Source organism: Halichoerus grypus, chromosome 7, assembly GCF_964656455.1.
Source record: "Halichoerus grypus chromosome 7, mHalGry1.hap1.1, whole genome shotgun sequence".
NCBI classification, from domain to species: domain Eukaryota; kingdom Metazoa; phylum Chordata; class Mammalia; order Carnivora; family Phocidae; genus Halichoerus; species Halichoerus grypus.
Window position 1 is genome coordinate 6,571,979 of NC_135718.1, and position 17,957 is coordinate 6,589,935.

The 17,957-nt window shown below is 50.5% G+C and overlaps 1 protein-coding gene across 3 annotated transcripts in view; it reads left to right on the plus strand.

Annotated features, from left to right (window-relative positions):
- The window catches only part of DHX32 (DEAH-box helicase 32 (putative)), a 51,822-nt gene that overhangs the window by 33,246 nt on the left and 619 nt on the right, over window positions 1-17,957 (plus strand). For all 3 annotated transcript variants that reach the window (XM_036113633.2, XM_036113632.2, XM_078076982.1), the window contains 7 exons: window positions 3,022-3,267; window positions 4,549-4,648; window positions 4,736-4,894; window positions 12,713-12,904; window positions 13,735-13,884; window positions 15,459-15,646; window positions 16,808-16,989. In XM_036113633.2, the coding sequence (XP_035969526.1) occupies window positions 3,022-3,267; window positions 4,549-4,648; window positions 4,736-4,894; window positions 12,713-12,904; window positions 13,735-13,884; window positions 15,459-15,646; window positions 16,808-16,989 (1,217 nt within the window). The remainder of the gene's footprint in view (window positions 1-3,021; window positions 3,268-4,548; window positions 4,649-4,735; window positions 4,895-12,712; window positions 12,905-13,734; window positions 13,885-15,458; window positions 15,647-16,807; window positions 16,990-17,957) is intronic.

The window sequence follows — 17,957 nt, forward strand, 5'->3', positions numbered from 1 at the left end:
AACTCCACAGCTGGTGTCTGCTTCTCCCCGCCTCGCCCCAACAAACTGGACACAGTTCATCTCCTGACGGACATTCCTCTTTTCTTCTTCACCACTTCTGTCAGCATTACCATTAAGATATTCCTCTCCTGGGCCGTCTGGGTAGCTCAGTCTGTTAAGCATCCAGCTCCTGATTTCGGCTCAGGTCATGATCTTTGGGTCTTGGGATGTTGGGCTCTGTGGGGAGTGTGGAGTCTGCTTAAAGTTCTCCCTCTCCCCTCCATGCCCCACCCTGGCTTGTGCACTCTCTCTCTCTCAAAAAAAAAAAAAAAAAAAACTCCTTTCCTGTGGTCTTACAATTTGTCTCTTTGAAAAATTTGCCTTGCTCTGAAATCCATGTTAACAGCTATTGATCATTTTCCTCCCGTACTATTTGAAGCTTTCTTAATTTCTATATAAAACTTTCAAATCTGCCATGGCAGTTAAATGTCCTAGGAACGCAAGCAGTTAAGTACATGAACAGAAACGTACTGCTGGTCATTTTCTATGTTAGGAGCTACATTTATGGGGCGCCTGGGTGGCTCAGTCGGTTAAGCGGCTGCCTTCGGCTCAGGTCATGATCCCAGGGTCCTGGGATCGAGCCCCACATCGGGCTCCCTGCTCGGCAGGAAGCCTGCTTCTCCCTCTCCCACTCCCCCTGCTTGTGTTCCCTCTCTCGCTGTGTCCCTCTCTGTCAAATAAATAAATAAAATCTTTAAAAAAAAAAAGCTACATTTATAATTGTAGAAATACTCTGCAGCATTTTGGGTTGGTGAGCACTCGGTGCCCCACGTGCTGTAAGCGCTGGCCTGACCCTCACCAGCTGTGGATTAGTTCCCACGGCCCCGTGCTGCCCCACGTCTTCACACGTGATCGAGGCTTTGAGCCCTCAGTGTTTCTCATTTCCTCATCACCTAACTGTCTTCTAACCTGGAAAAGTGAAATACGTTAAGTAGAGAGTGAAGTTGAGATTTATGGTCCCATCAGCCGATTCCTGTGCCCTCTAAACCATTCCAGAAAGGCACCGTCAGGTTGAAGGGTTTCTGGGAAGTGCTCCGTGCGGTTTCGGGCCTTTCGTTTGGAGCCCAGGGATCTCCCTTCAGTGTGTCTTGTGCTTTCCATGGCTTTGCAGGGGATCCTAGGAAGGCCCCCCCATAGGTCAGTGCACTGTACCCGTTGGGTAAGAAGGAAATGAGTAAGAGGTTGGAAGCACCAGATATGTATGTTGAGCTTTTTTTTTTTTTTTTTTTTCAAATTCTGAAGGTTATGGCCTCAAAGCCCTGTCAGCTGAGCCTGAGGAGTCTGAACCACATACAGCGTCGGTTTCTATTTGCTCCGTTTTTTTGCTTTTGAAGATTTCTTTTATGCCTTTTTCTTTCTCCATTCGGAACAAAACTCAACCTAAGAACCCACCTACAACCAAGAAGGTTTAGTAACTAGAAGCAAATAAAAAATGAGCGGCCCAAATTACCTTTTAACAGTATTCTAAGAGAATAAGAGAAACGTTTGGGTCCAGTTTGAAGGTTTATTTTGAAAAATAATTGCTCACAAGCAGGCTGCTGGAATCTGTGTCCATCTCCAAGTCCAGTAGCACCTGTGGGCAGCCTGCTGGGAGGAACAGGGGATGTCCTGGGGGGCCGAACTGCGGCCAGCGGCAGGGACGCACAGCCCACGTTCCTGCTGTCCCTGTAATTTCTAACAGGCTGTTCTCACATACGATGATGGCGTGATCAGAATTATAAGTTTGTTCCGATTGTCCCATTCGGCAAGTTTTCATTCATTATGATCCACGGTTACACTCTGCTTGGTAGACCTCTGCCGCCAGGAAGCCACCTCTGTGGGACGCGTACACAGAAGAATGTAACTGGACACCTGCTCACGTGGAGGCCTCTGCCCCGCTTCCTGGGGCCTCCCTGCGGCTCAGGAATAACTTTCAGACAGCTCACCCATGATGCCATTTTTCCAGGCAGATCTGTCTACAAAACCCTTCTGTTAACCCTCTTCTGCAAATGAATGAAGGAAGGAGAGTGAGTGAGCTAGCACACTGGAAAACGGAATAGGTCTTAAAACTTGAACGGTCACGGAAAGTCATCTTTTTTTTTTTTTTTTTTTTTTTTTTAAATTTTAGTGAAATCTAATGAATGAAATGAGGCTTCTTCCATTTGGTAGTTTGTTGGGCCCTTAAGAAAGTAGAAATTTTAGAAACATAAATGAAAAATGTGTAAGAATTAAATTAAGTGACATCTTTTTTATATGAGGTCTTAAAAAACTAGTTGTATTTGAGAAATAGAAAAATACTATCTAAAATGCCTTGCCTTTTGAGCATTTTGCACTAGTTACTTACTTATGTATAGTTTTAAGGGAAATAATTTACTTTTTTTTTAATACATTTGGCGGTGAAACAATTTAAAAGGATATTTCTAAATACCTGAATCATGCCAAGGTGTGTGAATTAGCAGTGAATATTTCCTGCCTACTTCATTGCACGTGTGCTGTCTTAAAGTACTAATGGGTCAAGACAGCTTTCAGAGTGACCCAGAGACCCTGATTACAGAATGTGTATGTGTATATGTTTTTATTGGAAGTCCAGAGATTGTTTTATAATTCTCTACTCTGTCACCATTAGTTCACAGTGATGCATCATCACTGATGTGAAAATAACTTTGGTTTTCCCGTCATTGGTAATGGATTTGAGAAAATGCATCAAGCTAGAAACATAGGATAAATGCATGAAGGCACAGGTAGTACATTTCACAAGAGGAAAACCATTTTGGACTTAAAAAGCCATGAAATTGTTAATAAATTATATTTAACTTCCCCAAAGAAATGTTCTTGTCCAGTTACATCTTCACGTAATGATTCACGTAGACGACACAGGTATTTCTTTCCTTGTATACATTATGCGGCTTTTACCTATAGTTTTATTTAATTAGACATTTTTTTAAGTAATAAAGTTGTTTGTGACATGTTTATTCTCATGGCTGATGTTATTTTTTACTTTAGGATATTGAGAAGGCCTATGAAATCATCTGTCAAGAAGGATCGAACTTAAACCCAGATCTTGGAGAGCTGGTGGTTATTCCTTTGTATCCAAAAGAGAAATGTGCATTGTTCAAGCCAAATGATGAAACAGAAAAAAGATGCCAAGTTTATCAGAGAAAAGTGGTGTTAACTGCTAGCTCTGGGGAGTCTTTGATCTGGAGCAACACAGTCAAATTTGTTATTGATGTGGGTGTGGAAAGGAGAAAGGTAATTATTGTCGAGTCGGTCAACCATCTGCTGATCATTGTCCTTGGGTTCCTGCCAGTATGTCCACTGGGGAAGTGAGGATGAAGCATGGGATCTGGGGAGTCTCTGGCTCCTGTGCGGAAAGGGAAAGTATTGCGAGTCTCGTTTACCCGTTGCTGCCTTTCATTAGCACGTAGGTAATCCCCAAACTGAGTTGATGGACGTGTCACAGGAAGACGTCTTTAGAAAAGACACAGCTATAAAGATGGTGGCTCTCCTGGTCAGTGGTTTTTCTTAAGCTCTGGTGCTAGCAAGGCAAATTACTGGACTCCTAAACCAACCTTTCCCTATGTCCATCCACTGAGTATTTTTGGTAGCCCCGTTATCAAAATGATTAGCCTCTTCCCTGAGGTGATTTACCAGAAATTAGTTTCAAGTACACGGACTTTAATCTTACCAAGTTTTAGCTTTAATGTTGATATGATAAAATTCTATCCTAAAGTTTTAAAAATATTTTTTATAACTACCTTTAAAGAAGAAAATTAGGAAAAAGGGAAGTAGGATATCTCAAACTCTCAAAGACACTGGAACTTAAGAAATCCTAGCATTTAAGAACTGAAGGAACCTACCCAAGTATTGATCCGTTTCACCTTATTAGAGATTACGTATGCTTTTATCCCTCGAGGAAACCGGGTCTTCTGAGTATCTTACTGCGACAGAGCAATTCCAACCATTCTGAAGGTTCCCTTGGAACCAGTTTGGGCTCTTACTGAATTAGTCCACCATTCAGAGAACCCAGGGCTATTACTTGCCCCCCTCCAGCCCCCGTAAGAAAAAAAAAATCACTGTTGGTGCCATATGCAGTTTTTGTCTGAGCTGATATGACCGGAAAAGCTCAGCATATTATTATCAAGGTCAGACCGCTGAGATCACAATTTGAATAGAACCTTGAAGAGACTCACCGGCCGATGATAATGCTTTCCTCCGTGTGGCGTATGCCGATCTGCTGACATCACAGGGTCGTGCTTTGAGAAGTGACGCCGCTAGCATTTCAGGAGATGGTGCAGAGGTCCCATATTTATGGAACCTACAATGAAAGCAGACAACTTGAAATCCATTCGTTAAGGCGCTAGCAGTTTCCATCTCAAGGCAAGTGAAACCATAATAAAGATGGTCCAGAGAGAATGAGTCCGTAGCAGAGCATTTCACCAAGTGCTGCGAACCACACGCTCCCCTCCGGTACAGCGAGCCTGCGAAATCTTGAGCGATCTGATGCTAAAGCTGCCGTCTCTCCGTTTAAAGGTGTACAACCCTAGAATAAGAGCAGACTCCCTCATCACGCAGCCCATCAGCCAAAGCCAAGCGGAGATCCGCAAGCAGATTCTCGGTTCGTCGTCTTCAGGTAGCACCACGATCACGAGGGCTGCTGTAAATTCCTGAACGAAGGCAACCTAGAGACATTAAAACCACTCTCCTTGGTTTCTTCTAGGAAAACTCTTCTGCCTGTACTCTGAGGAATTTGCTTCCAAAGACATGCGGCCACTGAAGCCAGTGGAAATGCAGGAAGCCAACCTCACCAGCATGGTGCTCTTCCTGAAGAGAATAGACATCGCGGGCTTGGGCCACTGCGACTTCATGAACAGACCAGGTAGCTCTGTGCGCGCGGGGCGCGGGGCCGAGGCGGGCCTCCTTCCCTGCTGTCCGGGCCGGGCCGGGCCGGAGAGCAGGTGGCCCTCGGCGGTGCGGGCAAGCGTGGGGTGGCGGGCTGGGTACGGAAGCATCTTTCCCTTTAGAGGCAAACGTTCTCTGAAGGAATTTTTTTAAAAGCCTCTAGAAATCCCTGCCCTGACAGTGGAGGATGGTCTGCCGTTGGAGCCGGGAGCCCGGGGGGGGGGCCCGCGGGCCCTGCTGGGGTCTGAGTGTGGTGTCTGAGGCTGCCTGCAGCCGAGGGCAGGGGACTTCGGGCAGCTTTCAGGTTTCCTGGTGGGACGTGTGGCAGCCAACAGTCCTTCGTCCTGCGTCGCTCTGTCACACCGGGGAGCCCGCCTAGAAGCTCCCTCCTGTGTAATTACGGTCCAGCTCTCCTGTGAAGGGGTGAGGTTCCTGAACCTAGGGCTGAGACTAGTTCCAGGCCGGTCACGGTTCTCCGGGGGAGTCTCTCTGGTGGGTCCCGTCACCCAGGAGGTGCCGGCGGTCTCCCCTCCAGGGCCGCCCCTCCCTCGCTGGGACGGCGGCTGCTCTCGGGGGCACCAGCACGGTGCTGCGGAAAGGCCCAGAAAGCACGGGGCAGGCGGCCTCAGCGGGGTGTGGGGCGGCCACGCCACATGCTCAGCTCGGGAAGGGAAGCCGGGACCTTCTCTTCTTAGCCTCCCGCCTTCTCGCACATTCCCGGTTGGCTTCTCCTACCTGGTGGGCAAACGCTCTTCCGCTCTGCCTGCAATGTCTGGGGGGTGACACTGGCTACGGAGTTTAAAACGGCAGCAGTCAGCCGGCAAAGAAAGGCTGAAAGTAGCAAATGCTCTCCTTGTTCTTGTCCATTTAAACATCTGCCTGTCCTCTCCGGGAGAACAGCAGTACCCTCCGGATGGCCCGCACAGACACAGTTGTTCAAAGCTGCAGCAAGCCCCTGAGGCAAATGCTCCGATTCGCTCCATTTTACAGATGAGGAAACTGAGTCACAGAAACCAGGTCACGTACACAGACGGAGAGGGTGAACGCTCTGCTAGAGTGTCTCCCTAAACACACCGGAGCTCCGTGGGCCTAAACATCTCTCCCAGTCGCCTGTGCCCTCTTTGCCTTGGGGAGTGGTCTGGCGCTTCTCCACCGCACCCCCAGACCCCCAGCACCCCGCCCCCGAGCTGGCAGGGGCGGCTCAGCTGCGGCTTGCTGAGCGCGACCTGCCGGGGCTTCCACGGGAAGGGGTGCCTTCCGCTGCCCCCCCCACGGGAACTGTGGCGAGCTAGACGGGGGTGGGGGCCGCCTTCCCGTGGCCTCCGTGCCGTCACTTTCCAGCCGCCCCCTCCTCTCCGGGTGTCCTTCTGACCGCTGAGGAAGAAAGTGAGGGTCTCTGCCACGTGCCCCCATTTCTCGGGTTTCTCCTCGGTGACCTCAGAGCTTCAGACGACTTTGCGGGAGGCCAGTTGGCCACAGTGACCCCTGCAGAGACCTTCCAGAGACCGAGCTCTGAAGAAACGCACTTCGTTTCCGGGAAAATGGCTGCCCAGCCCCCCCGCTCGTCTCTCAGGCCCCGCGTCAGCACGTGTTGACTCCCCAGGCGTCGTCTTGGCTGCGGACAGGGGTGTTCGGTGAGCTCGCCGTGAGGGCAGAAGCGGACAGCAGAGCCCAGCAGTGCAGAGAACCTGCGTTCCCCCGGCGGCCCCGTCTGCGCCGCATGGGCCGGAGCTGGTCACCGGGGACCGAGGGTAGGGCGGCGGCTTATTGTCGCCTCCCGACAGGACGCACAGAGCTGTGTTCTGCTGTGCTAGGGGAAAAGCTAACTGTGGAGTCACTCTGGCTCATCGTTTTAGGAGGAAAAAAAGATGATGCTTGCAGCTGGTGCATTTAATTCAACTTACCATTGAAATATGCAAATGCAGCAAACCTGTTACCCTTTTCAGGCTTCATGAGCCATGTGAGAATGAATTTGGCATAACTAGGCTACAGCCTATTCACTGAGCTCCCTTGATAAAGATCTCTTAAAGAGGACAAAAAGAGAGCCCATTGTTTTTTCTTCCCTGGTGCTGAAGACTGAGCTCCATCACGAGCGACACCGTCACTGTTGATGTGGATCAGGAGGCCCAGGGCCAACTGAGCACACATTTCCTTCTGGGAAGCAGTGGCACCTACACCGAGACTGGGGACAAACTAGCTGCCACGTACCCGCCCGCACCAAGTGTCATCTCTGTGTCGATGCAGAGCTCGTGTGGGTGAGACGACTGGCTCTGGAATGATCCGGGAAGAATGAACCCGCACACGGACTGGCCAGACGTGGTGTGCAGGACGAGACCGAGCCCTCGGGGAGGCGGGCAAGGACACAGGGACGGAATCACGCCGCGGCCGTGGACACCACTGTCGGGAGTCGGCAGGACGAGGGCTGAGAGATGCTGCGGGGGCCTGATCTGCGGTGATGCCGCAGGGAGTTCCCCAGAGGAGTCAGGATCTTCTGGAATCCCGTCTGCGCGGGAAAGCCTCGTTCGTGGGCACGCTGGCGAAGCGCCTCTGCTTGTCTCTGCAGCACTGGAAATGGGGCATTTCGCTTCGGGGTTTGCAAAAGGGTCTTTAAATGTGACCGTCTGTACTCAGGGGAGAGCAGGGGCACGAGGGGCTGCAGACGCCACGTGCCCGTGCTGGTGCTCGCAGACGGCCTCGCCGCACACCCCCCACCAGCGGCCACCCCCCCCCAACCCCCCCGACAGCCCCGGACGTGAGCAGAGAGGCCGATGCCACACGGGCAGGAAGCCCCCGTCCAGGTGTCCACGTCAGCGACGGTCACACTCGCAGAGTTTGTTGCTGTATTCAGGTGGCGGGATGGGAGTGTGGAAAAGAGGCACAAAGTACTTTTTCTTCACTTCAGTGAAGAGACTGGGAGAGATTTTAGAAGGCAGAGAATGGAAGCATTTTCAGCTCTTGATTCGCATTAGGCTCATCATGGGTCCCGTGAGCACGGGACTCACTCTCCAGGCCAGGACGTTGGAGGGCAGAAGGGGACGCTGTTGATAATTAAGCCGTGGCGAGCCGTGGGACTGGGCCGTACTTGGCCCGCGGGGCAGAGGGGCCCCGGATGAGGGGCCGCACCAGGGAGCTCGGGCTCCCAAGCAGACTGCCAGGGCTCTGGCCCCAGCCCCCCACTCCCGTGTCACATCCGGCATTGTGTCACCCCCTCGGGCCTCAGTTTCTTCATCTGAATGTGAACATAATCAAAGTAATTGGTCCATAGAGTTGGCAATATAAATCCGTTTACGGGACTGGCCTATAGTAAATCCTGTAGCTGTCCCCACCTGTGTGACTCCTACCTGAGCTCCGAAACAGGCCTTGGGCCCTGAGCGGCAGAGTCCCTACAAAGAGCAGTTTTCACCGTGTGAGAAGCAGATACGGAGCTGCAGGCGTTCGGAGGCAGCCCCAGGCTGCTCACAGCAGAGCGTCCGGCTTGGAGCCAGAAGACACACAGCAGGTGCAAAGGCCCGGGCCCCCGTCCCCGTCGTGCAGCCGCGGAGACAGGCTGCTGAGGCCTGTGTCTCTGGCACGTCACTTAGCTTTTCCTCATCTGTGGCATGAGGCTACGGTGTGTGCCCTCTCATGTCAGGGGCTCCTAGAGGCGCACAGGAGATGATTTATGCCGAAGTGCTGTGTGTAGTGTGTAGGGGGCGAGGTTAGGCAATTGCCAGGCTTTATGAGCATGTCCTTTGAAATTTGGGGAAACAGAAGCCTGTCCATCCTGGCCTCTTCAGAGCCAAACTCTTAAACCAGTTTCCTAGAAGTCCCAAGAGTTTAGAGTCTACACCGTCAGCCCAGAGCCATCTCCTGATTCCTCAGTGTCTCCCCTCTGTGCACTGTGCACCGTGCACGATGCCCAAGTCCCAGTCCTAAAACCAGTTGGGACCAGAAACTTCCTTTTTACTTTAGTCCTCTCAAGCTGTGACTTTATTTCTCTCTGTTGTCTTTCTCCGTGTGTGTGTGATGAATGCAAGTACCTGGCACACGGTGAGAGCTTTGAGGGCGGCCGTTCTTGGTCCTTCCATAGGCCAGCTTGGCCCCTACCTTTTCGAAGCTCCAGCGGCCTTGAATTATTATGATGTGGTGTATTAGTTAGAATTCCTCCGGACACGGTGCCAGCAATGCGGTTCACACTAGCCATAAGGATCATAAGGACATTGGCGTGTCCTGTGAAATCCAGGGTGAGAAGGAAGTCGAGCCTCAGGAACACTTAAGAAAACAGAGACTTGAACAACCTTGGCACACGGTGTCTCATCTCTGGGTCTCTTGGTTCTTCTCCTTTGCTCTCTCTCGTCAGTCCTTGTGGCAGAATCTCAGCTGTGTTCTCCAAGTCAGCCCCTGGAAACCCCTCAGCTTCTCTTGATCCAGACCCTGAACCCCCCCCCCCGCCCAGTTAGAGCGTCACTGGGTCGGGTTGAGCAGGGCCCACCCTGACCCAGGCAGCCGTGTCTGGGGGTTAGCGGTAGTCTGGGAGGTGGTCACGTGCCACAAAATCGTGCTTCTCTAGGAGTGGGGGTGCACTTCCTTGAGAAGAGGCCAGTCGGGTAAAATTGCATCTCCGGACACTGGAAATTGGTCGTTGGTTTATATGTGGGTCTCCCTCCTAAGACCTCCAGCTCCAGGAGGGCCAAGGTTGGGGCCCATCCGCCCACGTGTGTCCCTGCCCCTGGGGCCTTGCAGATGCCAAGATCACAAGACACTCACATGTGGCTTGAGAGGAAGTGAGTGAATGAGTTGAGTGTTATCCTTAGAAGGAAATAAGTCCACTAACCAACAGCCAGCAAGGCAGCCCCTGGAGATGGACTCCACTCCCTTCTTCCCCTTAGTCCTTTCCTAGGCCTGGGCCGGGCGGGAGTGACGGGAGGTGCCGGAGGCTCTCTGGTCTGCGAGGGTGTCCTTCCAGGGCACGGCACGGGTAAGCTCAGAGGGCCCGGGCCGCCCCTGCCTTGTGCTGCGGCCCGAGAACCCCGTCCGCGGCAGGGCTGGGGACAAAAGGGTCTGCTCCTACCCGTAAGGAGTCACCTTGCCGTGGGCATGGCGCTGAAAACGCGTCTCTCTCGGTGACCAGTGGAGGCCCCCTATCTCTCAGATCCTTTCCAACTGTAGTGACGCCAATCAGACCTTAATCCTGTATCCTTATTGGTTAGAGAGTAGGTTAAGGGGTCTTGGGAAAGAGAGGAATCAGCCGTGGCGACTGCTGACCAAGAGACACCCCCTGCCCGGTTCTGCTCCGGGGCGACATCTGTTAGCACAGTTTCCCACGGCCCGCACTGAAACGACGCGGCTGTGAAGAGCCTCGTCTGCACCCTTCTGCTGTTTAGCTGAGACCGTTTTATGAGCCACACTGGGGAGATGTCTTAAAGTGTGGCCGTAATATTAGCAAATCCTGTTCAGTTATTTATTATTGTTCTTTCACCTGTGTAATCGACATTCATTAACTCGTTCCTTCTGATATAATAAAACCCCAAGAACATCCTCTTCTTTTCTGGTGTTAGGACGGGAGCAGAATTAGGAAGTTATTTCGTAATCCTGTGTGCAGCCAACTGAGCTGCAGGGCATAAAAACGAGGAGTAGGTGCCCTCTGGGGACAGAGCCCAGCTGCGGAGCCAGATGCTTACAGGGACAATTGCCAAAGATCCTGTAAGTTATAACGCAGCAGCTTTGCTGATTTATAGAAACTGGTTTCTAAACAGTTTTCAGTAATTAAGTTTGTGCTCGCAACCCGCTCCTGCTGTGTTTAATCTGAGATGCGTGTTTCTACGACTGCGTCTCGCACCTTCGCCAGCAGGTCAGCTGTTCCTTCATTTCATGGCTCACTGAGAGAACTCTCGGACTTTTTTTTTCTAAATAGCCCATCTGTCTCCTTCCCGGGACCGTGGCTTCTCAAGGTCTCCTCGTTGCCCAGGGATGTCCAAGAAGGAACGAGGAGCGCACCGGTGCTCCATGCCAGCACCCAGGCGGGACTGGGGGGGCAGAAGGCGGGGAAGGACAGGAATCTCCTGGGAGCCCTGCGCTGCTCAGTGTTCAATCTCAGTGAGAGAATTCGAAAGCAGTAGGGGAGTTAAAGTTCTTGTCTCCCAGTTGGGGATTAAAGCTGTGCTCCAGGTCGTTCAGCGGGCGTCTGGAGTCCAGGCAGGTTCGCAGGGGGCTACTTCTTAGAGCCTCTGGCAGCCCTGACACCTGCTTTTCCAGAACTGATCTGCTTGCGACTGATGCGTCTCAGGTTGAGATCAGGCCTGTTACCTGCTCTGCTCTTCTGCAGCGAAAGGACTAGAGACTTGACGAACTGCACGTCACCCTCAGCGAGCCATATCTCCATCCACAGCAGTGGTTTCTCCTGTTGTTTTCATGGCATCTTGTTAGCAACGAGGGGATTGTAGCAAATCTGAGCTGGTGACTGGCCTTTGAGTTACACAGTTGGCCTGAAATTTTGATAAGTAGCTTAGCGGTCAGTGTTTGAACAGCAAATAAAATTTTTACTATTTGTTACATTGAACTCCCAGATGCAAGTAGGAGAACTTGCTGCTTGGGTCCCCATCATATTCATCTCCTGCTCACAGTGCACCTGCGAGAGTTGAGACACATGAAAGTGATCTGGAGGTGCTCGGAAACCCTTCAGTGGGGTAGAACACGACAGCAGCTTAATACTGTGTGGTGTGCTTCTTCGTGTGGCCTTTATTGCTGTACCACCTGCCCAGCAGATGAAACACACACATACTTACTGATCTCCTCTTCCTCTGCAAGGGCAAGGAGAGTACCTTGCTTGAACAAATGGATTATCTTTTTTGGTGGGGATTAAGCATATATGATAAACACCACACCATTACTGATGTTCTATAAACTTAAGAAATACAGATCTGGAGAAAATTAGCCTTCTGCCCTTATTTGCACCGGCAAGTAACTCTTAAACATCCTTGCCTACTATTTCTGTCATCTCTGCAGGTTCTGGGTCAGTTTCAGTTGATTAATTTTTCTCTTTATTATGGGACTGTATTTTCCTGCTCTTCATGTCTCTACGTAATTTTTTATTGGATGCTAGACATTGTACATTTTGCTGTGTTGCATACTGGATATTTTGTGTTCCTATAAATACTTTTGACCTTTATCCTGGGTTGCAGGATGATCCTTTCAGGTCCTGGTTTTACGCTCTGTTAGCTGGCACTGTAGAGTGCCCATCAGGGGTGGGGGGCGGGGATTCTTCCCTTCTGCTTCTCCTACCCCGGGCCCCATAACTGTGCAATTTCCCAGCCCAGTGGGTAGAAGTGGGCAGTATCCTAGATCCCGTGTCAGCACCCGGCACTGTCCCTCTAATCCTCTGGATGGTTCTGTGACCCGACATAGTTTCTTCCGCGTGCTCCGCTGACGAATCGAGGAGACCTTTCGTGGATCTTCCAAGTCCTGTCTCTGTATGGCTCTCTCCCATCAGGTAGTCCCACCTGCAAGCTCTGGCCACCTTAGCCTCCTTGGACCCTCCGCACCATCTTCATAACTCCAGCAGGCTCCACCTGGGTCCACTTCCGGCACTGCAGCCGGGAAACTCTTTCAAGGCCTTACACTGGGCAGTCATGGCGCTCACCTCATTAGCGTCCCCCTCTCAGGAATCACTGTCCTTCACTGCCTGATGTTTTTTGTCTTGCAAACTGTCATTTCACATGTCTTGCCCACTGTTTGGTTGTTTCATGTGAGGGGAGGCCCAGGACGTGTCACCCCATCTTGGTTCTAGGAGATGGGTGATGATTTTTTTCTCTGCTAGCCCCAGAAAGTCTGATGCAGGCTCTGGAAGACTTGGATTACCTGGCCGCACTGGACAATGATGGGAATCTCTCGGAGTTTGGGATCATCATGTCGGAGTTTCCTCTTGACCCACAGCTCTCAAAGTCTATCCTAGCATCCTGTGAATTTGACTGTGTGGAGGAGATGCTGACGATCGCGGCCATGGTGACAGGTACTCCTCTGGGAGCACAGCTCCTTTGTGCTGTCAGTCTGTCCCAGGTCTAGATTTAAGTGAGATCCGTTTGAAATATTTTAAGAACCTAAGAGAGACTTTGACCAATTCATTTAACCCTTTGAAGTGATAATTAAGTACTTTAATAGATTTAAAAGGTAGAAAGTTAGACGAATTATCTTTTTTTTTTTTAAAAGATTTTATTTATTTATTTGACAGAGAAAGAGAGAGAGAGCTGGGGGAGTGGGAGAGGGAGAAGCAGGCTTCCCGCTGAGCAGGGAGCCCGATGCGGGGCTCGATCCCAGAACCCTGGGATCATGACCTGAGACGAAGGCAGATGCTTAACAGCTGAGCCACCCAGGCGCCCCACAAATTATCTTAATATGAAAAAAATCAAAATCCAGTGAATTACTCAGACATTGAAAGAAAAATGTGTCACTAGAAGTGTTCTTCCCCAAAGAGTTATGTGTTTCTGTTTTTATTTCCTACCTCCTCCATTCTTCTTGCTTTCTGTGTTTTAATGATTTCTTTTACTGGCAGCCCAGGCCAAGGCTGTGGCTGGGCCTGAGTAGCTCCAGTCCCCAGGGGCCCCCCTGCTCTGACTATGGTACCAGCCGGGGACTCACTGTACCTGACAGAGGCAAACAAACAGGGACAAAAACATGATGGTAACACCCTAAATCTCTGATTTCTAAGTAAGCAAGAATAACATTTATTCAGAGAAATAGGAGCGGTTCTAGATGCACAGCAGTGAGCCCTTCCCTCTGCGTGTTGTGCTCAGGTCACAGGTCTCCAGTCTCGCTGACCTTGTGACCTTTTGCATCTTAAAGCTCCCAACTGCTTCTCGAATCTGCCACATGGAGCTGAGGAGGCTGCCTTGACTTGTTGGAAGACGTTTTTACATCCCGAAGGAGATCACTTTACCCTCATCAACATTTACAAGGCCTACCAAGACATAGCTCTGAACTCTGCCAGTGAAAGTAAGTGAACGCTTGTGATTCAGAGCATCTAATTTCCACCTTTCCTTCCCCAAAGAAAGCCGAGTTGTTGTTCACCCTTCTCTAGCCCTGTTGGTCACCCGAGGGGCTGGCGCTTGAGGGTCCGGCTGCGCTCGCTGCCGAGAGTTGGAACCCCAGCACTCCGCCCGGCCAGCCCTCAGGGAGCTACGTCGGCATGGATGACATGGGGCCACAGAGACTTGCACGGCACAGCTCCCACCCTCCAGGGTCGGGGGAAGAAAGGAAGTGCCATCTCCAAGTGCCCTGGGGTCAGAGCTGTGCTTTGTGCTTTCCCTAACATCCACATTCACTCCTAGGCGGAGAGAGAATAGAGACATTCAGAACCAAACCAAACCAACCACCCCGGGCCTCAGATACTAGGAAGGAGTCGGTGGGTGTGCTGAGGGGGGCTGGAGAGAACTGGACTGGAACTTGGCCGAGGGGAGGGGAGGGGAGGGCACGTGGAAAAGCTGAGGCAGAAGTCCTGGTGCTAGCCCACAGTGAGCCCGACGGTGAGCGTGTGAACTTCCCCGAGGGGGACCCGACGAAAAGGGAGCTAGAACACTCTCTTCCCTTAAAGACAGGAAGAGGATCCTGAGGGGCAGGCAGGGCAGAGCAGCGGGCGCGGGCTGGGGCCTCCAAAGGCAGCCAGTGAGGGGCTCCCTTCCAGCAAGGGAACCTTTGTTTTCCATGAAGCATCTTTTACCTCCTTTGCTCTGGTGGACAGGATGAAAAGTGAGCTGAAAAAGATGACATGGCAGTTTGAATGGCAGTACAGCTATAGGGAGTGGGGAGTTAATTTTTCAGAGCTGAGAAGATAAAGTCAGTGGAGCCAGCAAGGATAGGGGGAGCTTGGTGGCATCTTTTGAGAGCAAGGACGGTGGGTGCCATTGTTTGCCCAAGTACATGCTGTTGTTGCTGAGGCGGCCTGAGGGCACAGGACAGGGTCAGCCGGGGTCTCCTCCCTGCTGTGCCAAGGCCAGGTGCAGTCCCAGCACAAGGCAGAACTCCAGGTCCATCCTAAGTGACTACGGGTAGCAAGAAAGCATTAACTTCAAACTGAACCAGATGACTGAATTTTAATATAAAATTTGCAGCTAGAGCGGGTAGGTGAGCTTAACAGAATTCCCAAATCAGCCTAGTAGTAATCCTTTTCTTATAAACATGTTGAGATATTTTCATGGCTCAGGGGAACTTCTACCGTAGACCTGCCCCTCCTAGTTTGAATAACTGCTGGGGCCGGGTACATCCTCACTGTTCTTACACGAGACAAACGGTCAGAGACACCCTCCTCTGTCCCCCTTCAGAGCTGCCGATGAAGGGGGCTACACTGGTCGGCACTAGAACATGCTGCTCCCACAGTTCAGTGGGCTTCCAGAACCCCCACGGCCAGTGCAGGTCCTGCCAGCCAGCCCATGTCCCTGCAGCCTCCCTCCCACCCGCTCACGTGACCTCCTGTTGAGGCGAGGCGGGCAGAGGACACAGAGATCACACCTCCTTCCAGGCCGGGGCTCTTACCGCTTATGGCAAATCATTTCTTCTTCTTTCCTTCCCAGACTGTGTTGAAAAGTGGTGTCATGATTACTTCCTCAACTGCTGTGCTCTCAGGATGGCAGACGTTATCCGAGCTGAACTCTTAGAAATTGTCAAGCGAATCGAGCTCCCCTGTGCAGAACCTGCTTTTGGCTCAAAGGAAAACGCTCTGAACATAAAGAAGGCTCTCCTGTCCGGTTACTTCATGCAGGTGAGAATGGGGATGGCAGCCTTCACTTTGGTCTTTCCAGAATGTCACGTGTTCGGGACGGTCTGTCAGGAAGTTCTCACCTAGGAGGATTCTTTTATTGGTGTTAACTTTAAATAAAACTGAAAACCTTCTGTGTTACTAAAGATATAGTATGTATGTATGTATTTGTAAAGATTTTATTTATTTGACAGAGACAGACACAGAGAGGGAACACAAGCGGGGGAGTGGGAGTGGGAGAGAGAGCAGCAGGCTTCCTGCCGAGCAGGGAGCCCAGCATGAGGCTCGGTCCCAGGATTCTGGGATCATGACAGGACCCTGGGATCATGACCTGAGCCGAAGACAGACGGTTAACGACTGAGCCAACCAAGGGCCCCAAGGTTTAGTATTTAAATGTACTTCCAAGGGAATTGAAGGGCTAAGCCAGAGTATGTTCACTTTGTCCAAAAGGACAAAAGGCCTTTTTCATCACAGAGGGAAAGTTAGGAAAACACACTCTTTGGCTGAGCATCAGATACAGTCCCTCATCTCATCGGTTTGTGAATTAGCTCACATTTAGCCGATGATACTAACACCCAAGAAATAAAGGTAATGTCCATTTTTCATCCCCCAAATGAAGGCTGCCTAATGCAGCTCCCCTAAATTAAAGCACATTGGGGAAGGAAGCATGTTCTTCATGTCACGGTCAGAGAAATTGTGGTATTTCCACTCACACTCTAAAGTGGTCTTAAAAGAGGAAAAAATGACATTTTAACATGAATTTCCTCATCATGTACAGAAAGTAAGGTTCCTACATCACAGTGTTACTGTTTTAATTGAGCTAAAACATCCGGCATAAAGCACCTGACATCTGAGTATATTGCCCATAGTGTGGCAGGTACCACGCTGGCTTTCACGACCCAAACATTAACCTCCGTAGCTATGCTTTCCACCCACTGCCCTGAAATTACTGAAGTTAGTAATGTCATCATCACTGTCTCAAAGTTTTGGGCAAAACCTGTTTTTGGCTTATTTTCTAGATCTGAAAATAGGAAACATGGGTGGCAAATGTGTAATTTTTATTATTTTGAACAAAGTACTTTGGAATTTTTTAAACAAAACATTTTTGTCTATTGATCTCCATATTAACACAAAATCTTTTTTCTTAAAAACTCTGCCTTGTAGATCGCGCGGGACGTGGACGGATCCGGGAACTACTTAATGCTGACACATAAGCAGGTTGCTCAGCTGCATCCCCTGTCCGGTTACGCCATCACCAGGAAGATGCCGGAGTGGGTTCTCTTCCACAAGTTCAGCATATCTGAGAACAACTACATCAGGATTACCTCAGAAATCTCTCCTCAACTGTAAGTTTAATAGAAAAAAGGGAGTTCTTTCCAACTCATACTTGAGTAAATGACAAGTTTGGCTTTTATTACATTCTCAGTTAGGTTACGCCAACACCAATTTAATTTATACGAGCGTACCTACTCATGGTCTCTCTGACCTAAATGTTCCTCTCTTTGGGATCACAGCGTAAATCATATACCACGCAAAGGGGCTCCTGGCCGCCTCAGTCAGTGGAGCCTCCGATGCTTAATCTCGGCATCAGGAGTTCGAGCCCCATGCTGGGTGTAAAGATTACTTAAAAAAAAAAGTGTGGAAATATTTAACAGCATACTGCCTCTTAAAAGGCACAAAAAGCTGTAGAGAGAAAGTGTTTGCAGGTGCAGACCTTGAGGAAGGCCCTCTGAGAACAGACGTGCCCCAAGGCTAGGGCCAGTGGGCAGGGAGCGGGGAGGCAGGCGGGTACCAGAGGTGTAGGCCTTATGAGCCGAATGGGGGTCTGGAATTCATCCTAAGCGCAGTACGAAAGAATTGGAGAGTTTTAAGCTGGAGTAACATCTCTCCGTATAGACTTTTAAAGATGACTCCAGTGGCTACGAGAGTGAACTGCAGGGGGCAGTAGTGAGAACGAAGAGCAGTCTTTGGGGGCCATTGCAGATGTGGGTCCACGTACACTCCTACCTGGACAGTGATGTTCAAGGCAGGAACCAAAACTAACCAGTAGCTGGATGGGGAGTGGCATTAGTAAGACAAAGAGGCCAAGACACCCCCTCTCTTACCCACCCAGAGTTCTCTGGAACACCTGATCTGATCTTTCCCATGTTGTGCTGGGCATCAGCCACTGTGTGGCGTAACACTAGAGAAGCCAACTTATTCTAGAAATGCAATTGGATTGACTCCATGAAAACCGCAGGAAGTATTTATTCTGCAAAGGCAGATAGAGACGGAAGAGTTCAAATTAAATACCAGGTCTACAACTAGATTCTCC